The sequence below is a fragment of the Haliaeetus albicilla genome, chromosome 11, assembly GCF_947461875.1.
Source record: "Haliaeetus albicilla chromosome 11, bHalAlb1.1, whole genome shotgun sequence".
Lineage (NCBI taxonomy): Eukaryota > Metazoa > Chordata > Aves > Accipitriformes > Accipitridae > Haliaeetus > Haliaeetus albicilla.
Genome location: NC_091493.1, coordinates 26,256,703 through 26,280,375, shown reverse-complemented (window position 1 = coordinate 26,280,375; position 23,673 = coordinate 26,256,703). Strand labels below are relative to the sequence as shown.

Sequence of the window (23,673 nt, the reverse complement as noted above, 5' to 3'; positions counted from 1 at the left end):
CAGGCCCCCCTCAGCTGCACCCCAGCAGCCCTTCCTGCATGCTTCATGCCACGCCGATGTCGCCCTGGCCATCAATAGCGCTTGGTTAATTAATTTGATGGGAACAGCAGGGACCGCACTTTGCATTTAGTGAACTTCCGAGAACTTCCAACCTCATCTTCATAATTGGCCTCATAAATTTGAGGAAAGAGAGAAATCAGCAAAGCCAGAGGAGCGCGGGAGGTGGGAGAGGCCCTGCATACGGGAGGGCGGGTGGGCGCGTGAGAAGTGACTCTATTTGGTGTCCTTATTTAATTTTATTGCACAGATCCATCTTCGCCCGCCCCCCTCTCTGCCTAGCCCTCTCTCTCCTGCTCTCCCTGCTGGGTTCACCTAATCATGATAAATTCATATTCATTTCTCTGCCTGCTCCGGCGGGGGGAGCAGCTCCCTTACATTCGCCCAGCCGTGCTGCCATTAGCAAACATTTACTCATGAATAAGAAGCACCAGTGTTAGGAGCCAAACCACCCCCTCTGCACCCCTCTTCCTCCAGCCCCAGCACCCTCCCACCCCTGCCTGAGGACAAGCATGATAGCTAAGGATAGGTGTCCTCCCTGCAGGATAGGGAGCAGGGTGAGAAGAGCTGCAATGACTTGGCGCAGGCTTTTTCTTCCTTTTACCCTGAAGGATCATAGAGATGCTTGATGGGAGGGACAGGAATTGCCTGAGCCCACAGTCTGGACCCACTTTGGGGGTGCAGGAATGGCGGGGTGGGAGCGAGAGGCTCTGTGGCAGGAGCCGAGTGCCCGTCCCAGCTCCCTGACTTTCCACTCAGTCTCTAAATGCTGCTGCGTTTGGGTTTATTTTTAATTTTCAGGATGATCAGACTCACAGCCAGGGAGGGCTGGAAGGGGGTGCGCTGGGGAGGGGGAATAGCCGAAGCCCCTTCCTGGGAAGCAGAAACCAGGTGACACCTCATTAGAGATGCCTAAAACTGTCTTTGCTCACCCTGCCTGCATCCATCCTGGGTACTCAGCACCCACCTCCTCCCAGGCACCCCAGGACCCCCATCCCTTGTACCTTCTTCATTAGTGTGGCATCCCAGGGTTTAGGAGAGGCAGAAGGTGTGCTGGGGTAAGGGGGTGGCCAGGTCCTGCCCTGCTGCAAGGGCAAAAGAGGGGTCTCAGAGGAACACGTGGCCCCAGGAGATGCCAGGCTGGAGGTAGCCCCTGGCTTGGGGTCTGTAAGTGACTGGGAGAATGGAGGGCAAGATTAGGGGCACAAAGAGGAGACTGTGTGGGGCAGCTCTGTCCCCTCCATCCAAGGCAGGAGGGTCTGCCCAACCCGGGGCTGACTCACAGTGGGCAGCACAGTCCAGCCCCTCATGTTTCTTCCCTTGCACCAGGAGGAGGGACAAGCAGGAGCCTTCAGCATCCAGAAATGTCACCCCCAGCTGTGCTGGACGAGCTCCTTGTCGTACTCCTTCACCTGCTGCCCTTTGCATCCACCACAGCTGCACCCAGGGGAGATGGCCCCTATCTACCCTGGGCTCACCTGGCTGCAGCTGGCCACAGGAGGGCCCTCTGCCCCCTCCAAAGCTCCTGGGCAGGGATTTGTGGGGTGGGTGGGGACAGACAGACATCAGGCCCCCTTCCCTCACAGAGCAGGGGGCTGGCAGGACTTCTCCCCCCACAGCGTCCACATGACACGTATCCACTAGGGCCACCCTCACTGCCATTTCCCAAGGGGTTGGGAGAACAGTCCTGCTCCTCAGCAGCCCCAACCCCACACATCCCTGTGTCTGGGCTCCCCCCGAGTAAAAGCAGCACAAACAGCAAGGCCAGGGCTTTGATGCGCTGCTGCAGCACCCGTTTGGCACCAGAGTGTGAATTGTGGCCCTGGAGAGGGGAGGTGACAAAGGGGAATGAGCTGGGGGCCAGCAGTGCCCCATCTCCCACATCTCCAGTGATGTCCCCAGCACGTTGGTCCTGGTGAGAGGGGGCAGTCCCTGCCCTCCAAGAACAGCTTGCCCCAGCACCCAGAGCTGGAGGCAAACCTGTGTTCATCAAGGGACCAAGGTGAGCTGCCCTATACCCCACTCCCTGCCCCAGTCCAGGCAGAAATAGGCCTGTGCCCAGGGCTGTCAGCCATAAGGCTCTAGGACAAATCCTCTGGGACCATCCCAGCAGTACTGGAGGGAAAGGGAGCCCCCATCCAACCTCCCTTTGGGGCAGGACTATCCCCAGCCCTGGACAAGGCCAGCTGTGGCCCTGCCCAGCCAAGCCTGGCTGACCCCAAGGTGGGGACCCCTCCTCTCTGGGGCTGGTCCCTGGGCTGCACAGCCCTCCTGGGGAGAGAATGCTGCCCCTGGACCTCCCAGGCCCTGATTTGGGGCTGACTCCCCTTTGTGCTCCTGGATAATCCAGCCCAGTCCTCACTGGCTCTGCCCCAGCCTCTGTCCCAGCTTCTCTCTCCCTTTTGAGCCAATCGTTCTTGCTGCTCATCTCCATGTGCTCCCTTGGCTTCCAGGCTGTTCAGATTCCCCTTGGACAACCAAAGCATTTCCATGCTCAGGAGACTGAGCTGTGTTCAAGGCACGGAACAGGAGACAGAGCAGCAGCCAACTCCCATATACCCTACTGTTTGATGAAATGTGGAAAAGCTGACAGCAATCCCTTCCTGACTCCACACCTGAAGTAAGACCTCAACCCAAGGCTCAGAGCTCAGGAATTGCTCCTTTCTCTGGGCACGGCCAGCCCCAGCTCAGCCACATGGCCAGCTGGATGCTGGGACAGAGCCAGGTCCCACTCTGCCATGGGAGGATGGTGGCCAGCAACTCCCTGCCCTGCCCCGAGAGCCAGAAGTGGTGATCCAACAGTGTGAAGGTCTCCACTGCCTTCTCCCTGCCTGCACTGAAACCAGGGAAATGGGCCAGCACAGTTCCTGCTCAGCTAGAGGGAAGAGTCCCAACAGTTGCAGGGCAGAGAGCAAGAAGACAGAGATGCAAAGGAAAAAGATAGTAGGGTTTTATTATACTTCAATTCTCAAAGCACCAAGACATACCAGAAGACATTCATTTCCATTAGGTGTTCAGTAGAAAGGCTGGGCTGACAAATGACACTGCCAGGGTCAAGGCCTCCCCAGCAAACACCCCAGCCCCACTACTGGTGCCCAGCAGCCATGGCTGACACTGCAGCAAGAAACTGTGCAAACCCACCAGGTTTAATGCCCTTGTGCCTGCCCTGGCAACAAACACGCAGCTTGTCACTGCATGTGATGAAGACACAGCAGAGTGCAGAGTGGGGGTGGCTGGGTGCCCCACAAGACAAGGGAGCAGGAGGCCAGGTGAGGCCCAGGGACTGCCCAGAGGGAGCCCTGGGGTCCTGGCACAGAAACGCCCACCATGGCATTCCTGGCAGCTGATGCTGCAGAGCAGCACCTCTGCCAGGAGGAACCACCGCAACACCCGTAACAGACAGAGCACTGAAAGTCTCTGGGAACTTCATCTCCAGAATATTAAATAGTTGACGTTTCCCAAGAAATAAAATTCACTCCCATGGAACTGACAGGGCCAGCCACATGTACATGCATACACAAACTCACACAAACACACTTTCTCTGATCAAAGACCAGATGACTCCATGGCTTACACACACACAAAATGGGAAAACTTTGCTTCGCCCAAATTAGAACTCAACTATCTCTTCACATTTCTCTCTGCCTCCATGCCTTCTATGCACGAACACACAGCCCTGCTGGGTTACATTCAGTGCCATTACATTCAAATCCTTCCTGAGCACAGCTCCCTGAGCTGTGAGTTCCACTCCTCTCCTGCACCGAGAGGAAAGGAGCCGTCGGGGCCAGACCAGGGGGATCACAGCTCTCTGTGATCAGAGGATCCTTGGCACATGAGAGGCTGAGAGCAAGCAGGCACAGCTCATCAGGTCCGTACGCATCCTTCAAGGCTTAGTTGGCACCAAGGGAAGCTGGTGGCAGTCACAGCAGCCCGTGCCCATGCAGTGAGACCCATCAGAGGACACAAGTCAGCTCAGATGGAGGAAGGACACAGCAGCAGCATAGGGGGACCCTTTGTGATTCCCACAGCAGCAGCTGCCAGTAGTAGTGAGAAGGGGGAAGGCCTGTTCCAGGGCCAAGCCAGACCCCTGCTGCCTTCATGCATAGCTCAGGACAGAGATTTTGGACTGTCTGTGCTCAGACATGGAGGAAGATGCATCCCACTTCCCCTGTTCCCAAGCACTGGGAGGGGCTGGATCACAGGGCTCTGCAGCCCAGCCTTCTGAAGCTTCCCTGCGGAGAGTAGGGCCAGGGTAGCTGATGGGCAGCGAGCCCTTTTGGTAGCCAGGGGCTGCCTGAGGCATCAGGCAATGCTTCTAGTGTGGTTCCAGCCCATGGTCTCCGCTGGGCGAAGCCACACAGCTCTGCCAGCAGCAGGGCCCCGTGCTTGCAAGGAGCCCCAGTTTGCTGGGATATGTTCCCCAGTTTGCAGTCAACAGAGCAGCACGGGGGAAAGCAGCACCCTTCAAAACAGCAGCACGGCAGTGGGCCCAGGGTGCTGGGTGAAAACTGGGTATCACCAGTCCCGTTCGGAGGGCTCCCGGTAAGGCAGCCCCAGCTGAATGAAGACATCTCTCTCAGTGGGAGTGGGCAGAGTACGACCAGAAGCCAACCTGACGCCTCCAGGGCCTCGCACCACAGCCGAGCTGAGGGCATGCTCCGACAGGCTCATGCCCTTGGTCTTGGCCAGGGCCCGCATGGAGCGGTTGAAGTGAGCCGAGCCAGTGAAGTAGAGCAGGGCGCAGGCAAACTCACTGTAAGGCACCACAATGATGTCAAGCCGGCGGTGACGCTGGGCTTGCCCAGGGAGGCGACACACCCCCAGGTACTTCTTCTGATCACCGTTGTCCTCCTGACTCACCAGGTCATCCGTAAGGAAGCCTGGGGAGAGAGAACAGGCAGAGAGGAGCTGAATGGTAGAGACTGAAACTCCCACCCTGAACTCCCCACTGTCCAGACAGCAGCTGAGGTGTCTCATAATGTGCTGTGGGACCCCAAGGACAACCAGCCTCAGCCCTGATAGCCTCAGGCAGACAGGAGAAGCCACACTGAGCTGCAGCAATGCTCCCTCCTTAACACTGGCTGCGGAGCTGCCACTGGAGCAGGGCCAGGACCAGGGGCAGTACTCTTATGGACTTACAAGAAGTCCTGTCCTTGGGAAAAGTGATCACCTGCCCTTCAATGAGTACCATTCACCTCATCACCTCCTTGGCTTGGCCATGCTAAGAACAGCTTTGAGCACCATGTGCCAGCCCCCAGCCCTCTTACCGCTCCTGTGGAGGCTGTCGAGCAGCTTGCTGAACACCCCACGGTGAGAATGCCCATCTGGGTGAGTGACCAGCACATCCACATCTCCACAGGTGGGCTTCCCCCGACGGTAGGAACCACATGCCACACATACGAGCCCAGGCTTCAGGGCCAGGGCAGCTTGTCTGACCTCCAAGAAGAGAAAGAGGAGTGAGGAGTCAGAGACCAGACTCTTCATGCCCTTTCCATCAAGGCAACAAAGGATCTTGTGCCTGCCTTGTGGACTGTCCTGCATCTCCAGGGTCTCCATACAGAGCAGACACTTAACAGGCATGACAAACTGCCCCACCAAGAAGGCTGGCCTGCTGTCAGGAGCCATGTGAGCCAGGGTGGCCTCCACCCAGTCCTGCAAATGCCCAGCACACTGCCACCCAATACAATGATCTACCGTGGCGCTACCATCAGTCATTGCTCTTGGAGGTACTGGGTTGGGACAAGCAGGAAGATGCAGCAATGCTGAGGAGGCAAAGTATGGCACAAGCTGTCAGGGCCTTTGGCTTCTGAGACAGCAGGAGAGAAGAGGTTCTTCAGCTGTCCTGTGGGCCAGGAGGGCAAAGCTCACCAGCTCTGCCCACAAAGAGAATCAGTTCAACATGAGATGGTCACAGGTCCTGTTTCAGAAGCAGAGATGGGTTTATGGAGAGTCTCCCCAACAGGACCCAAGACAGAAGAAAATCTGCAAGTGTCCCTTAGAGTCCACTCCTGCCAGGAGCTGTGCCTTTGCAGGAGAGCTAGGCTTCCTGACCCGGAAAAAACACAAATGTCCCAGCATTTTAGACTGAATGGATGCCAACAAGCTGCTGCCAGCAATCAGACACACATAATCAGAACTTCCCCTAATGTAGCCACCTCCAGGCTGGACCCCAGCTCCTGTTTTGTGCAGACAGTGCTAATTCTGATGGCTTCATTCATTAAACGCTTAAGAAAGGCTCCCAAGTCCTTGGATAGGAGTAAAGTATTCTTGGTCTGATTGTGCCAATCACCCTGCTGGCAGCAAATAATTAGGGGCTCAGCAATCCCCAGTGACGAGGCCATCTCAGAGGCTGGGGTTCAGGAAGGCAATGTCCTTGCCCACAGCCCCTTGTCACTCTTGGGGATCATCCTTCATTAGCAAGAGATAAACCCATTAACCTTTGCCCCAGAGGTGCTCCAAGAAGCCACAATCCTTTCTCATGCGGAGCAAGCCCTCCTCTGGTGTTCTTGCCCCCCTTCTGGCTTTAAATGAAGATTTCTAGAAAACTCCCAGCCCCACCCGAGAGCCTAAAAGCTCCTCAGATCTCACTGTGACAGACAGCACAGACAGTGACTAATCCCTCATTCTCTCTCCTGGGCCTGGATCAGAGGTGTGTGCGTGTGTATGGAGGGCAGCGCAGTAATCCCATCAAGATAACAATAGACCCACCCCCAAGAGCCAGCTCCTCGACCCAGCCTGCCTGGGAAAGGGACCACTCACCACCAAAATGGCTAATCCAGCACACGGGACTGACACCCCAGCAGGAGCCTGGCAGGAGTGTATTCTTCATGGCCAGGCCCTGTGGCCGAGTGACAGGGTCACGCTGGCTGCTGCTTCCATGGTGATCAGAGAGCACAGGGGTAGCAATGACAGTGTGTCCCCCAAGCTCTCTGCTCACATTAGGGTACACTGGCTTAGCACCCCATAATCCTGCAGTGCCATGGCGTACTAGAGCAAGCAGCACCCATCTGCAACCTGGATCCCCTTCACTTCCAGCAAGGATATCCATGTTCTGTCCTCCCACTGACAACCAGATCACAGAGTGCTCACAGCTTCCTTTCAAAAAGCAGCACCAGGGAGACAGCTCAGGGGCCTCGGCTGAAAGGAGACATCTCAGAGAAGATGAGAGGCAGGAAAGAGGAGCTGGGAACCTGCTTATCCCACCACGCCACACGCAGCCTTTTTCAAAGTAGTGTGTAGAACTGACACCTGTGAAGTAGCTGCCTCCTCGCCAGGCACTCAAACTGAACCTTCCTACAGGGCAAAGTAGGTGCCTTGTGTGCCCATGCCCAAAAAGGGTCCCCCAAGCACTGACCCTGCTCAGAGGAGAGGCTGAAGAGCTCAGCTGTAACAGCAAGGGACACTTCCACAGCATGGACCCTCTTGTCAGGACCCAACTCCACTCTGAGGGCCTGGGGCCGAGCTACTCACGGTCTGTTCTATTTCTGCAGCTTCCTCCCGAGGCATGCGCTCCAGGAAATCAGTGTAGTGCTTCAGCCCCACAGCTTGCTGGCTGGTGAGAGTTGCCTTGGTGCGGATATCATCCAGTGTCCGGAAACCCTAGTGCAGACCATGTGATGATATTCAAACACATACCGAGACTTTGCTTTTCAAATACCTTCAACCAAGATTCAGGGAGACTGTATTTAACCTGTCTCAAGTCCAGGCCTGTCACAGCTTCTGAGATCACATGTAGAGATCACTTAGGCAATCCCACTACCCACATACACCTCTTATCTCCACCCCACAATGACTCTGAATCTTAACAAAACCTGACAGAAGGCTACTGTTCTTAAGGCACTGTGTTCCTACAGCTTGAAGTAAAACAAGTAATGCAGGTAAAGGAACAACACCCAGAATATCCCAATGAGGGAAAACCTACAGCATGAACACAACCGTATTTTTAAGACAGCAAAGAATCTAGTCACAAACCAAACACGACATGAAACCAGGCTTCATTAGCACTGTGCTCAGGAAACAAACTATTTTTAAAGAACAAACCCACCCAGTGGGCTGGGTTGCTCCTGTTGGCACAATTACTTCAACCTCATTTTTACAACTTCCACACAAGGTGGATGACTGCTCCGACAGCTACAGCAGCCAGCCAGGCCAACAGGCCAGCAACTGGATGAGGAATTTTCATGGCCAAGATGTCCTGGTTCAAGCCTGGCTCTTAGCAGTGTCATTGCTATGAGCAGTGTGAGATGACCTCCAAGCAGTGATGCTAATGGAAAAGGCAATTTGTCCACCACTCCCCCTATCACATATCTTTGTCCTCTACCCCCACCCAAACTCAAGTTTCAGCCGGGTGCACTCCATTCTCCCCAAACACACCCACAATGGGACCCAGCCTCATAGCTCCTCCCTTAAAACCAGATTCAAATCCCATCCATGGATATTGGCAATTGGGAAATATTTGTGAAAGCAATTCTCCTGCACTCGGCAGCAGTCTTCAAACCATAGTCTGAGAACCTCTTGGGCAAGGCACTAAACTTACCTGCTGGTACCACATCTGAGCTGTCTTGACCCCTGCTCCCCAGATGTGGGAAAACAATTCCAACACGGGCACACTCTCACTGATGTGATCCAGCTTGCGCAGGTGCCCACTCTCCAAGATCTCCAGGATCTTCTCTGCCATCCGCTTCCCAATCCCAGGGATTTTACAGGCTTCCTAGCAAGAAACCAGAGCTGCTACTGGAAAAGTAAAGATCACAGACAAGCTGGGGAGCTGCTACCCACTCAGAGCCTGGTTAGCCATTTGATCAGTGATTGGGAAGTGGCACGACTAGATCTGCCCGATGGTCTCCTCTCTAGCCCAGGCTTACGTAGGCTACATGGCTTCAATGCCAAGTGGAAAAGGACAAGCATGCAGAACAGGACTGAAACACTAACACTGTGTTAGCGTCTGGACTGTCACAATCAATAAGGCTCAGATCCAGTTAGTTTTATATATTATCTTGAATGGTGGCCAGTTGCTGATGCTCAAGAGGAAGGTGAAAATGTCCCTGCATGGTGCCTGGGCAAGGCATTTATCTCATGAGTGCTCAGACTGGGCACTAAAAGCCTTGGACTCCACTTTTCTGCTGTTCTGAAAACACTGCAGGTGATCAATGAATCCCAGCTCACACTTGCTACACAACTTCCATCAAAGTTGCCACACAGGAAGGAATTCCCAAGGCCTGAAGATAAGCTATTCCATGTACAGAAAGAGTAAGGGATCTGGCTTATAACAGAGCTAGGATGCTGGGTCTATCTCCCTGCTCCACCACCCTGGGAAGGTGTTTTACCTGGTAGGAGGTGACTTGTTTGTGGTAGCTCTTGAGCGCGTTGATGGCTTTGGAGTAGCCCAGAGCTCTCCATTTGTCCCCCTGGACAGAGTAGGCCTTTGCCAGCACTTCCAGCTTCTCTGTGATGCATTGGTTGTGATTCTCCTTCTTGCTGTTGGAGGACTGGGCACAAACCCACTTGCTGGCAGGCTGGGCCACTGTGGAAGAGTTGTCACTGGTCTCCTCTGATGATTTCACAGGGTAGCAGCCAGAAATCAATGCTTCCAGATCCCCCTGGGTAACACTAGCATCTTCTCCTTCACTGTCTTCATCAGCAGAGTCTTTCTTTAGGGAGAGGTAGAAAAGCAGCCATGTGACAATAAGTGCATGCCTCACATATAGTCCCCTTGGCACAGGATGCTCCTGAGAGTAGGAAGTCAGAACACTAACCAACCTCCAGGGCATGGAGTGCTCAAATTGCCATCTCTAGAAGTGGTTGGTTATATGCACACCATAGCTTTTCACACTTCAAGCTACACATGCACCCCTTGAAGCTACACTCATGTCTCACAAAGCACAGGAGACTAGAAACTGCTGTCCACCTGTGATCCAAGTACACAGACACCTCCTATAGCCAAGCCCCTGAGACCTAACTGAGGTAAGACACTGGCTAAGTGAGTAACTGCTGCCGGCAGCACGGTATGACAATGTTGAAATCCCTGGCTGGGGGAGATCCTGACTCCCTACTCCCAGTGGGAAGCCTTTCACTGGACTGGTGGCTGCATAGACACATCTCTCGCATTCAGACTCTGCACCTTCCATCCCATGATGCAGATGACAGGAGACAGGCACTAAACTCTGTTTTCACATTACAGACACAAAATCGTAACACGGTAGTAAATTACAACCCCCTCATTTTCCCCATGGCTATCTGCAAGAGAAAAGGGGGAGGAAGGAATGACACAAAGGACTCCACATTCCTCAGTGACAGAAGAAAGAACCAATGTATACATTTGCTGATATCCTCAGCATTAGGATGCCTCTGTGTAGACTTAAGAAACAATGAGCCTTGGCTTCAGGTAACGAACAAAAGGGGATAGAAGTGGGAAGCCACACAGAGGCTTTGCAGACTGCTTTGCTCACTGGGGTCCCCGTCTCTCCTGATGTATAAACACAGGAGTCCATGAAGATCCAAGAGCTTCTGTGCTGTGGAAGCAACCCTGAATGGCACAGGGTTGTTTGGGATCAGTCCAGCAATTACATGTGGCACTCAAGTCCTTTTGTGAGTTTCTGCAGAGCGTCAGCCTAACTAAGAGCCATATCCTTACAACCTCTACTTCTGCTGGCTAAGGAGGTTTGGACACACAATTCCTGCACGATACAGAGCTGAAGTCTTTAGGCAGAAGAGGAAGAATGTTTCCCTTTTGTAATCTTGTTTTACAACTCTGAAAAACTGGGTCAGACTGAGGATTTGATAGACTAAAGCAGGTTTTTTTGCCTTGAAACACAACTCCCTTAAGACACTGTTCCCTCTAAGGACAGTAAAGCCTCAGAGTGCTCAGATCAGTTAGTAAGCCCCTTAAAAGCATTTGAGCATGTTATCCAACCACAATGCAAAGAACTCAGCAGCTGGAACACGCAATCTCAGCCAGCAGTGTCACATAGGTGAAACAGCACATAAATCCCTGACTCTCTACACTTTGCCAACAAAGCTGATGGACTCTTTACAACCATACATGCAAAACCAACTAGCCCCATTAGCTTCTAAGATACTCCAGGATCCTACAGCAGCTGACTTGCTAGAGCTGGGTGAGCCTGCAATATGCATGGTTTGTCTGGATCACAGCCAGGATAGCAGTTGAAGCCCAGTAGCTGAGGCAATACACCACTTGAGAGAGGCAGGCAGCCTGCAGTAACAGCCTCAGGGTCCAGGCAGTGAATAACTGGCACCGCTTGCAAAGGCTGCCTTGCAGAAACCTACTGCATCCAGATGCCAGTCACAAAGTGGTCTACAGTCTGACTGGTAACAAGGTTTCCTCACAGGAGTTCACATCCAAATGCAGAACTCCCTGTTCAGTATGAAACACTAGCACACTCATCATCTCCTAGAGAAAAAACATCCACCCAAGCTCAAAAAGACTCTGTGCTTAAATGGAGGCTACTTCTACGCTGAGATTTCAGTTTCAGCTTTACTGTTGTAGCTGGGTCTTAAGAGTGGTTGGTACTGTCTTTACAGCATATCCCACGGGTTCTCTTCTCCTCCCCAGACTCACATAGTCCAAAGCTTGGGACAAGGGATTTTACTGAAGTGTCTACAAATATTGCTTTTGTGCACATACTGACAGAAAATATCATTGCTTGAGGAGATTTAAAAGAAAAAAGGTAATAAGGCATCAGACTCTAGCAGCTGTCTGACAACCCAAAGTAAATGTGAGCAGAAAGCAGGGCAGATACCCCAGCATCTGTAACAGTACAAAAGATCATTTCTCCCATTAAGTGTGAGATTTTTTAATAACAACTGCCACTAAATTAGAGTTACAAGAAATAGCAAAGATGGGGTAACTGCAAAGGCGATGCAGTTAAGAAGCAGCCAACTCTGCCTATAGCACACTGGATAGTAAGTCTGGGGAGAAAAGATCCCCCCCTACACATATTCAAAGGAAAGCCTAAAACAAAGGAGCCCTCAGTGGGCTGCCAGTTAGGGAGTAACTACAAGGTTTTATGAAACAAAATTTGGGACTGCGTTAGAAAACAGATGCCAGCATTACAAGGCAGCTGCTGCTCTAAGAGGTCTGGGGTAACTTCACTACAGATAGATTTGAATGATGCCAATGCCCAAAAAGAATTCAGCAAACTTGAGCAAAAATACAGAGAAAGGAAAGAAAGCTAACAGCGGGTTGGAGAAGCTGACTCACAGCAGAGGCTGCTAATAACCCCACACAGATATTTTAAGCACACCACCACAATCGTTCGAGTGGCAACCTGATCCACTGCACATGTGTCTGAACAGGGTGCTTGCCAAAGAGTGGAGAACGGGTCAGTATGGCTCAGGCAGGAACACGGGATGAAATATCAGAGACAGCTTCCTGAAAGGGAGATATTCTCGGCCAGGGAATATTCCTCAAAAGGACACAAGGGAAACATGATCACCAGAATGAGCCTTCGCCTGATCAGAGCACCGGGACTGCTTCAGCTGGAAACGTTCTGATGGGGACAGGAATTTAAGGGGTCTTGTTTCTACTTTTAACATCTAAAAGGGACAAAGAGAAGCAGTAACCATGTCCACAGCCTGAGCCTGCCAGCATCAGCCCACTGAAACATCCAAATGACTTCCCTTTGCTGAGAAAATTTGGCATTGTATCCCTGCAGGGATGCTCGTAGCCAAGAAAAGCAGCATATAGGATCTGTTCACAAGGAGAAGGGCCTGTGCGGGAAGACTCACCTCAGTCAGCTGCTGCTGTCCAAGGGTGCCTAGGCCTTGCTTCGAGGAATCCCCCACCTGTGCTTCAGTATTTGGTTTCACTGCTCCCTCCTCTGCTGGGGGCTGGATCTCTTCACTGCCAAGGACCTGCTGTTGCTGCTCTTTCTGCAGTTCTCCCTCCTTCAAGTACCTGCCATGGATCAGATGCCTTAGGACTTCTCAGCCCCCAGAAGTTTGACTGAGAAATCCTTCTGTATGTTTTGGGATGGAGCAAAAAACCCATATGAATTTTACCATCTCAGATCACAGATTAATTACTCTGGTTTTGGCTCAATTCCCCAATTTCCATCCACCTCTCTCACCTGCAGCTTCCACTCCTGTCTACCTCACTCTTAGACTCTTTCTCCAAAACTTTGCCAAAACATTTTGATCCTAACCTGTGGCTCCATTCCTTATTTCTTCTTGTGCCTAGTTGTCAATTCTCTCTCTACTTTTCATCTAGATTAAGTAAGGAACAGCATTTAATCCTCCACATTTTTAAAAGAAATCTCCTTGTTATCACTGATGGATTAGAAACAGGTGCCTTTAGCACCTGTAGCAAATGACAGAACTCCTGTGAGCACTTCTGGACTCTATTCCATCTTTTGCTACCCTGCAGAATGGTGACTGGTCACAAAGTCACTAAATTTCACAGTCTATATGAGAAAAAGTGACTCTGAGTCATGCCCACAGGAGCTGCAAGGAGTTGCAGTCTGAGATTTGAGTAGAGGTCAAATTTTCGTGTTCAGTTTAGGACAGAAGCGCTGTAGGGAGGAGTGACAGCATGGCCTTTGCATACCTGCGAGGGATAAAGACAGTGTGCCCAGCAGTACTCAGCAACTTCTGGTTTCTAATGCAAGCACTTAGCCAGGATGCCTTCACTAGCTGCAACCCTGAAGGTAGTTTGGTTAATTTAAGGAGCCGAAAGGCCCGATCACAGTCCATGTCTTCAGCCACAATGACGTGTGTCACCTCCAAGGAGAGCTGGCTGTGTACAACACCCCCATTCTGGACGATCTGCTTGTGGAAGATCTCCGCCCTGGCTTGGCCGATGCCAGCTTGTAACACGTAGGCAGTGACTGGTTTCAGCCACTCTGCTGAGGAAAACACAGAGGCAGGAGCTCAGTGGCAAGAGAAACAGTGTCCCAAACCAACTGGGCTACATATCTCACAAAGGACTTGATGGCACCAACAGTGGTAGGCAGTCTTTGGGGGACACCAGCTGGACACATCAAAGCAACCTGGCCATTGCCTCTACAGAAAACACGCCTGGGGGCTAGACTTTCCAGGCTTTGGGGAAATGGCACCTCCAGTTAACAAGCTGGGGTAGCAGTATTATGTTCCACATCATGGGCATGCAAGACTTACCCTCAGGTATCTCTGTTCCTTCCTCTTTTGGGATCTTTGGAGGGGCACTTTTCCCTGAGTCATCCCTCACCTTCTTCCTCTTGGGAAAGGCTTTGACAATCCCTCGTGGCTCCATAGGCCTGGTGGGAAGTTTAGCTGCAACTGCTGCATGCCAGTAAGAAAGAGAGAGGTTGCTTAGAGTGTTACACAATTACAGCAACTTAGGATTCACTCATTTTGCTTGCTGACTTTGTTGACTTGGGGTTTGGGTTTTTTTGTTGTTGCCTTCCAAAAACGCTTGCCCTGAGGGAGGCACCTGGAAACAAGAACTTCAGCCCACAAGGTCAGAAAAATTACAGTTAGAAACCACCAAAAAGCCACTTAGGAAGACCCTGCTCGAGTGTCTTAGAAACCACTAAACCTGGGTTCTTATAATAGACAGTATTCAACTACTTTAACATTTTGGATCTCCTTCCTGCCCAGCCAACAGAAGCAACTTTATTTCCCAGACATTTCTTAAGCACATTCCCGTGAAGGGAGAGGAAATGCCTCTCCTGCCAGGGCTGAAATCCAGTCACGAACGAGAAGAGATAAAGCAGCTGATCAACACCAAGTGTTTCATACAGCCACAGGAGGAAAAGCCCCAACCTAGCTTCAGCTAGAAATAGCAGATTACTGAAGATTAACTAGCCAAGTCCAATACAGTGATAACTGTACCATTACCATCACAAACCTTGCAAAGGCGAACTTTGGAGCTTTAACTAACGGCCCAGGCTACCAGGAAAGTTGGTCTTCCATAGTCCAAACAAAACCCCAAATCACCGTATATCCCAACCACCCCTTCCACCCAGCTGCAGTGTTAAGTCAACGCCAACTTGAAGGTTTCTTCTGTGCAGGACTTCGTATTTTGCTTAGAGGCGTCTCACACACAAACCAGCAAAAATGTATCACATTAAGCTTGGAAGAGCTGAAAATGGTCCCACCTGGCCGTTTCTTCTCCCTATGGTCACCTTCTCATCCAAGTGCTAAACACAATCCTCTGGAAGACCAACCCAGAGCTGGATTCAAGTCCTTGCTTCTACAGGGAAGAGTTCTGCTTCAGGGGAGAAGAAACCCGGCTACATTTCTAAAACTCAGCCTCACAGAAACGTTTCTGTTTTGCAGGATGTTTTCACCAAAAAAACCTCTGTCTGAAAACAGTAATCCTTTCTATTATACAAAGAAAAAAAACCACCACCAAAAAGCCTCCAAGCTCCTAGGTGCCTAAGTCCTCTTCAGAACTTGGAAGAGCGTTTTTTGAGATACTATTTTAAGTAACCTAAACCAAAACACGCACGCTGGGCACCAAGCTTGTCTTGCCAGCACCCTCAGGCCACGAAGGCTTCGATGCCACCGACCCGGCTCGCCCCAGGGCGAGTGGCACCCAAAACCTCGGGAGCAGAAAACAATTCCCCTGAAACCTCGCGGCTGGGCCCGAGGACGCGGGAGCCGAGGACCAGGGGAGGAAGACGGGAGCCCCCGCCGCGCCCTGGTCGGGGGGGGGGGGGGGGGGGGGGCGACGGCGACGAGAGAGGCCAAGACCCTCCGCACCAGCGGGGGAGAGGCCGGAGCCCCCCACGAACCCAACCGCGAGGAGGGGAAGGACACACACACACACCCCCCCAAAACCAGACGGGGCGCGGGGGCTTCCCCGCAGCCGGGGGAGGGGGAGATGGGGACGGCAGCGGGGCCGTTCTCACCTACGGGCCGGGGCCAGGGCGGCGGGAAGTGCTTCCGGGTGGCCGCCGGAAGTGTCCGCGTTGCCGTGGTGACGGGGCCCGGCCGCCATGGCGGTGCCGAGCTGGCTGGAGAGGCTGCGGGCTGCCAGCAAGACAGCGCTGGTGCAGGACGGTAACCGCGGTGGCGAGACGGGGTAGCCCCCCCTCCTCCTTCCCCGCGGCCCCCCGACGTGTTTTGGGGTGACCCTGCAGCGAGCGGGCGGGGGCGGGGACGGAGCGCTCCCAGGGACGGCCCTGCACCCGGGACAGGGCCCCGGCAAAGGACACTGGACCATCAACGGGGGGACACGGCCCCAGACAGCGGGACGGGGCCGTACAGCCAGGGATAGGTGTATTCCCATTTACCCTCATTGCCTGCCTTGCCTCTAGGGAAGCGGAAGATCCACTACCTGTTCGAGGATGGGAAGGAGATGGCCGAAGAGTACGATGTGAAGACCGGTCAGCTAGTGAGTAAGTGGTGCTCTCAGCTGGCCCACAGCAGGCGTGGGTCAGGGCACAGCCGTGGTATGCATGGCAGCAGGTCTGCACTCGCAGGACTGGAGTGTTGGGAGGGACCTCGTAGTAGGGAATGAATCGCCCCTAAATATTCTAGGAGATAAGCATGCCTGTAGCGGAATGTTGTAGAAATGTAAGTATGGTTCAGTTTGGGCCAAGGCCTCTCTGACTTCTGTGACGTAGCAGACCTTGCTTTATCCCAGGATCTCTCCCAGACAGCTCATCTGTCACAACAGACTTGGATGGACTAAATGGGATGGCCATCTTGCATAGGCAGGCACAGAGGCTGTAGCACATGCTGCAGTGAAATATGCTTTTTGGTGGCTTCTGCAACTGCAAACAAGCAAGGTGTTGGTTATGGCTCTTGTCCAAAACCATATCAGCTGCAGCATGGCACCTGTTGCAACCCCACCATGGCTTCAGCACCAAGTAACAAAAAAAAGGCATGCTCAGTACAGAATTTCTGACTTCAGGAATAGGTCAGCTAACAGATCCACTCACACCAAAGAGGAAATGACTGGAATTGAGATACATATCTTCATATCATCTCAGTGTGCTGGGCAGCTTTGGCAGTCATGTGCTGGAGTTCTTCTTATAGACCAGAATAATGAAAACCCTTCTTCTCCCTTCCACAGGTAGAAAATGGCGAGAGAAGAACACCCTTGGGGGCTCCGGCAAGTGGCAGGTTGAAGTGGGAGAGCCAACCTCACCGCTCCTGGGACCACTGGAGTTGGAGCTCATAAAGGAAAGCAGCTCCAACGTATGTAAGGGTCTGCAGGCATAACTGCACCTAAAACTACCTAGTCTTGTGCTTACAGCAGTAGCTGGTAGACTGCAGATCACTCAGCCCCAAGAGACAGCCTTAACCTGCCCAGCACTCTACTACATCACCAAGCTGCAGGGCTGGGTAGAAAGGAGGCACAGTGTAGGTTCTTTTGGGGTCTTGCAAGAGATTTGCAGTTTCCTTAAGTAGAGAAACTGTACTGCTGTGTTGGCCAACTACTATTCTGGCTTCCAAAAGAGTAGGCTGAAAGGAAGGCCAGTGCCAGGACAAGTCAGTGGGTGGAAAGCAGAGGCAATGACAGTGAAAGGCCAACACAGGTAGTGCCTAGCAAGCTGCTCCTTAACACAGCACAGACTGTTTCATCTTCACATCCCTCTAGCTTAGGGGTCAGAGGTTTTAGTCTTTCACCAACTTTTCTACAGACCTGAAACACAAGCACAGCCCTGCACAGCAAATTGGGGAAGAGCCAGGACTGAATTCAGCAGGTCCCTAGGGTAGGCAGAGCTCAGTATTCGGTTGCCTGTGAGGAAGAGGCTTGGTTTCCCTGTAACCCTGTACCGCAAGACTTCCTTGCTGAACACTTTTAGCCTCCTACAAGCAGGTCAGGCAGTGCCCTGGGTAAAGGCAGAGCAGTGCTAGCTCCAGGAAAGTGATGCCTAGGCAGTTTCTTGAGTTACTCCTGAATACTCCAGTGTGAAAGAGCTACTCCCACATGGAGCCTCTCAATGTAGTACAGGAAGAAGGGACAGGGAGGAGAGGAGACAGCTGGAGGGGCCTTGCTAAAGGTACTTGTTTGCTGTAGCCTGTCTTCATGAGGAAGGATACCCTGAGCAGCTTCCAGTGGCGGATCCGTAACCTGCCCTACCCCAAGGAGGTCTACAGCGTCTCTGTGGAGAAAGAGCAGCGCTGCTGCGTCATCCGGACCACCAACAAGAAGTCAGTAAGGACAGCACTGCCAGTGCTGATGGTCCCTTGGGGTGGGCTGGCACAGAGGGCAGGCTAGTGATTGCACAAGGGGGTTGTCCTCTCTTCCCTTCTCTCCCTAGCATGCAAGGGCTGAGGGGCCCCACCTCGCAGCTGCATGTCTCCTGCTGTCCAATTTCCACTCCCAACTGCCCCAGACATGTTTACAGTAGAGCGCCTCAAGCTTTCCACTGGCCTTTGCAAATTTACCTCATGGTTCCAGTAGCATGATGTTTGCTCTGTTCTTTCCCTGTCAAATGTTGCTCCCTTAGAAAAATACAGAGCCTTGCAGACCTTTTGAAGCTAGAGCATCCCATCTTCTCCCTCTGACACGATACTTTGATCTAGTCATTGTATCTCAGAACTCATGGGGATGCAGGATTCAACAGGTACAGCAAAGTCATGGGCACCCAGGCAGACAGATCTCCCTGCGTAAACCTGTACTGTAGTCACAATGCCAATGATATGATGTGGAGGTAGCAAGAAAAAAAGGCAGACTGCATCTGGAAAAAAAACACCACAACATTCTGCCAAAAGAAATTTGAGATGGGAGGAAAAAAAAAGGAAAGGCTTTTAAGCATCATCTTATACTGTGCCACTACATGGCATCTCTCATGGGATGAGACACACACTGTGGCCCAAAGCTTTTACAGGCTCAGTGAGATAAGCCAGGATGAGCAGTAGTATTGGGAAGAGAGAGCAAGGAGCAAGTATTAGAACAAGGGAGGATTTTGGAAGATAAGTGAAAGCTATTTACAAACTGGGATAATACACCAGTATGGAAAGCTGGGCAGGCTGCTCTCTGTTTGCCTTCCCTCCCCAACATTGCTGCAGAACAGAGAAGGGTCAGATTCATGGGTAAAATCAACCCCAGTGTTTCCCAATTTGCCCCCTGCCCTCTTCAAGCCGCTCTTGGTAGCTGGCTGTAGGTGGTGCTGTTGGCAAATAACTGCTCCACTTTGGCCGCTGAACGCCTTTCAGATGGCAGAACCCGTATGTCTTCAGGCAAGGGTTTACCCCGTCAGAGGCAGTGGCAAGGAGGTGTTTGAGCTCTGCACATGAGCACACCTGGATGCTCAAAAACAGGAGGAGGCTAGACAGGAGGAAGAGGGCATCTGCCCCATGAAAGCAGCAAGCAATTACAGCTCTAATACAGAAAGATGCTGGCCTGAATCCACACAGAGGGTTTCACAGGAGAAGAGTGGCACTTTAGGAGGGAGACCTATGTAGCAAAGATGAATGAGGTTCCCATCAGCCACACGTGGATACACATGGAGCTAGGACAGGGAGGGAGTACATGAGCCTAAGTCCAACCACATACTATCACAGACAGGCTTAACTATTCCCAATCCTAATAGTAGTGTGTATGTGAGAACTTCCTTGCCTGTGTAGGTGCTGTAAAGTTATAACGTACCACTGAGGCTTCACCTATGCCCTACCTGACTTCAAGTTTTTTGTACTACTCCCAGGAAAACACTAGAGTTCCGCACAAGCAGTTGATAACTGCACACTCATAGGCTAGTGTCAGAGAGGGTTGAAGGACCTTACAGTGGCTCATGGCCTGCATACGAAAGTTAAGGACTTTTGGACTTAAAGCTGAAAGCTGCCTTACTGGGAACAAGAACGACTTTGCTGTCAGTAGGGAACAGGGACAGACTCCAGCACCAGAATACTTAGTACAGGCTCCAGGACATCTTACATCATTTCTCCTGGGTCTCGGCCAGGGCAAAGCACCACTCAGCAACTAATTCCAAGATAGCAACAAAGGCATGGAGTCACAGAGAGAGTGCGCATCACTACGGGAAAGAAAGGAAGCCTCGGAGCCTCTCCAGTCGTTGGAAGTCAGCCACGCTGCTTCTGAGCAACAGAGCTGTGCTGACCGCCAGCCACAGGCACAGCAACGGGATGGGTTGCCAAGTCATTACTGAGTAGCTCAGCTCTAAATTCTCAGCATACCAGTAGCAGTTTTCCCTACAGGCTGACAAAAAGTGGGTTTCCAATAGGAAAATAGTGGAGGTGACTTCACATACGCGTTGTGGGTCTCAGGGCAGGACCCAGGCTCAGAGTGCAATACTGCCCTTGGCCATGGGGTGAGAGGCGAGGGCAGAGAATGTGCCTGCCTCAGCAGGGATAACCGCCCATCAGCTGCCTTCCCAGCCCAGCCAGAAGCTCTTCACTGCTACCAGTCACTCCCGTTCCCTCTGGCCACGGCAAGGGCTGCTCAAGTGGGATTTGTCTAAAACCTCTTGCTGTAAAATAAATCCATTAAACTAAACTTTAAAAACAAACCCAGAAAGCAACCTCCCCAAACACCAAACCTGATTCAATTATTGTAGTGAGAAGCAGTGGTAATGTTAGGAGGAGGAGGGGGTGGCCAGGCAGATCTTGTTTCCTTTGATCTTGTCACAGATTTTAGTTTGAGGCCAGCCAAAGCCATTCTTCTCCCCTTCTCCTTAGTCCTGGGGCAGCAGAATGCTGCTGTTTCATTGATGACTCCCAAGGCCCTTTGAAACAGTGTTTTTTTTCTGTGTACTGCTTTTTTTTTTTGTCTAATCGGTAAGAAGTTAACACTTCCTTAACATGTCTTTGTGTTCATCTAATCTCTGCTGTTTAACCTTTGACATCTCCCTTATTATCCATGTCTGCCACCTTTTCCAAATACCGACAGCAGTGACAACACAGAACGGTTTGAGCCCTGCGGTAACAAGCTGCGTACATTCCTCCCACTGCACCAGGAGAGCCATTTGCCCTTTGTAGCTGTTTTCACCGTGACTTGGAAAATAAACTGCAATTTGGGCAGAGGTAGCTAGAGAGGCCAAGCCTCACACACAGCCAGCTGAATGGAGAACCACCCCTCCTGGCATGACAGCAGCCGCTGCTGGTTCCTGCTCTGCTCTGGGCACCTCAGTACCAAGTAGAGGCTAATTCCTTGGAGGGGATTGCCCACGAGAGTGCTGGAAGAGATTAAGAACCCAACCATGCCTCTACACGGGCATAGGACCACCAACTAATGTATTTGGCACAGGCCCAGAGAGAAGTAGCAGATGCAGGGCAAGCCATGCCAAGCAAGAAAGGTCTTAGGCAAACACAGACACAGGTCTACAAGGTTCTGGTCCCAAAGACTTAGGAAATCTCTTTGGTACCTAGACAGCTTATAACCCCTCCAGTTCTGAACCTTATCCCCTTTTCCTTCATACAGAGTAAAGCTCAAGGTTTGGTCGGTGGAGGGACACAGGCTGGATAGGGAGCTGGGCAAAATCTCCCTGTCCTCCGCTTGGATGTGACATGTGATCAGGATACTGGGATAGAGACCAGGGAAAGAACAACTAGGGGAGCTGGGAATGCAGAGGAGCACCACAGCCATCATGGGAGCTGCATGGAGATGCTGCAGAGCAGAGACTGGGATGACTGTGGGCAGCTACACCTGGAGCTCTGTGCCCAGGGGTGTGCCTGAGCACCACCATGCCACCAAAGCAGGAAGTTATCTAGGAAGCAGAGCAAGTGGCAAAAAACATGGGTTTAGGAAGGATTGCAACACAAAATGGTGCATCACTCAGGAAAGTAAGTCACAGGGCACAAGGGCTTTGACAGCTGTTTTGACAAGAGCTAATGGGAGTTGGTACTTAGAGGGAATGAGGGGCCATGAGCAGGGACAAAGACAAGGGACACCTCTTGATAGGGCAGAGTAGTCTGTCCCTAACCTTATCTGGCACTACTCAAGAGCAAGCTGGAGGGACCAAGCCTGCCTTCATACACCAAAGCCCTTCAGGACTTTGCCAGCTCTGATTTCCAGTTTGGAGGTTTGTTTCCAGTGCTTCTGCTAGCCTGGGGGCACCAGCAGGCACACAACATGGCACAGGGTCCTCCTGCCAACCCTGAGAGGTCTATTGTCCTCATCTACACCTTGTTGAACAGCACTCTGTAGCTCAGCACTGCTAGCAGGGGAATAGGAACCCCACCTTCCTTGTTTCTGTCTCCTCTCTCATTTGTAGGTACTACAAGAAGTTCTCTATTCCTGACCTGGACCGATACCAGCTCCCCTTGGACGCAGCTGCCCTGAGCTTCACCCATGCCAACAACACCCTGATTATCACGGTGAGGTTTTAGCCATGTAGAACAGCACTTTGCCCTTCTCTTTATGTCCACAAAGAATTTAAAATTCTTACATGTGGGGAAATGAGGCAGAGCAGCGAGATCTGCTGAGGGTCACTGATGAGCCCCCTGCTCTGTCACACAGTCAGTGGGAGTTTCAGATTACACTGGGCATGCTGACACTAGCCAGGACAGCCCAGGCCACAGGAGGGGCCCTTCTTGCTGCTCAAGGTGACTTGCAGGTGGAATAGTGTCTATTGTGCCCTGTTTTCCATGTATCCCCCTCCCCCAGGCCTAAGCAAGCTTCCACTCTCAGTCACAGCAAGTTTCTCTTGCCTCAGAGCGTAAGTGTTAAACGTCCAAGGACCTGATGTGCTTAGAGGTCTCACAGTCTTAAATAAAAAATAAAATAAAAAAAAAATATATCACCTGCTGCTTTGTGTTGGAGAGAACACATGGAGAGGACATGCTTCCGTGCACATGGTGGAAGTGAGAGACTAGCAAAATGGGCACTTGTTGCAAGAAGCAGAGGCAGACAAATGCTTTTGAGCAGCAGGTGCTCATCTTCTTAAATGTAGAAGTCAGCCACCCAGAGAGCATCCCCTCCAAGGGAAACCTCGCAGCAGAACTGGGGGTGCACGTGCAGAGGAAATAGGCCAAGAGGAGCAGCTTAAGTCCTTCTGAGCTTCTGTTTGCTATGGGCCAAACCCTTGCCAAAAAGCACCTGCATCCACCACTAAACTGCAGCTGGGCAAGGGGGCTCCGAGGGGAGGACAGAGGAACTGCAACTCTTACTTCTCTGTCTGCCTTTTAAAAAATGCATATTGTATTTTTATATATATATATACACACACACATATAGAAAACACATGTGAGCATACAACCAGCGAGCACACCAGGGATCTGCATGACACAGCTTGCCAGGATATTCCAGAGGGGTTGCTGGGGGACAGGACTCCACATCTAACTGGAAAGTTTCACCTGCACTGTAAAAGACCCTCCAAGATCTTGACAAGTGTCCCTAGTGTGATGGCACCACCTCCCCAGATGGGCTTTGGAAGTAGCTGGTAACAGAAGGGCACCCCTTGGCAGGAGGGTCCCAGCTGCACTGGTAGCAACTGACCCCAGTTGGTCTGCTTAGAGCAGAGGCCGAACAGGAGTGCTAAGGGCTTTTCTCTCTGTCCTACAGTATGAGAAGCCGAAGGAGATCCTGGCTGCAGAAGAGCAGCTGCAGAAGGAGCTGAAGAAGATAAAGGCAGCAAACAACGGGGATGGTGACTGTAAGACCCAGTAAGCAGTGGCTGCCAAGAGGCTGAGGTGGGGGGCAGGTCTCCAGCACAGGTTCACAGTATTTATTTTGCCTTTTCCAATAAAAATGAGTCCTGTTGTTAA

General features: G+C 51.9%; 2 protein-coding genes across 4 annotated transcripts; one reads left to right on the top strand and one right to left on the bottom strand.

Moving 5' to 3' along the window:
- Window positions 1-2,985: 2,985 nt before the first annotated feature.
- On the bottom strand, window positions 2,986-16,017 carry POLL (DNA polymerase lambda). 3 transcript variants are annotated; one of them, XM_069796825.1, is made up of 9 exons: window positions 15,909-16,017; window positions 14,191-14,334; window positions 13,622-13,919; window positions 12,805-12,973; window positions 9,384-9,707; window positions 8,594-8,767; window positions 7,528-7,656; window positions 5,325-5,493; window positions 2,986-4,937 (listed from the first exon to the last, which is right to left on the bottom strand). In XM_069796825.1, the coding sequence occupies exons 2-9, from the start codon at window positions 14,303-14,305 to the stop codon at window positions 4,573-4,575; spliced, it is 1,743 nt and encodes a 580-aa protein (XP_069652926.1). In that variant the 5' UTR covers window positions 14,306-14,334; window positions 15,909-16,017; the 3' UTR covers window positions 2,986-4,572. The 3 variants fall into 3 exon arrangements, with proteins under 3 accessions (XP_069652926.1, XP_069652927.1, XP_009919879.1); XM_069796826.1 differs by lacking the exon at window positions 15,909-16,017 and adding an exon at window positions 15,153-15,872 and having other exon boundaries at window positions 13,622-13,916; XM_009921577.2 differs by lacking the exon at window positions 15,909-16,017 and adding an exon at window positions 15,153-15,871.
- Window positions 15,944-23,673, top strand: DPCD (deleted in primary ciliary dyskinesia homolog (mouse)). The gene is made up of 6 exons (XM_069796827.1): window positions 15,944-16,059; window positions 16,317-16,397; window positions 17,078-17,202; window positions 18,029-18,162; window positions 22,182-22,284; window positions 23,471-23,673. The coding sequence occupies exons 1-6, from the start codon at window positions 15,996-15,998 to the stop codon at window positions 23,573-23,575; spliced, it is 612 nt and encodes a 203-aa protein (XP_069652928.1). The 5' UTR covers window positions 15,944-15,995; the 3' UTR covers window positions 23,576-23,673.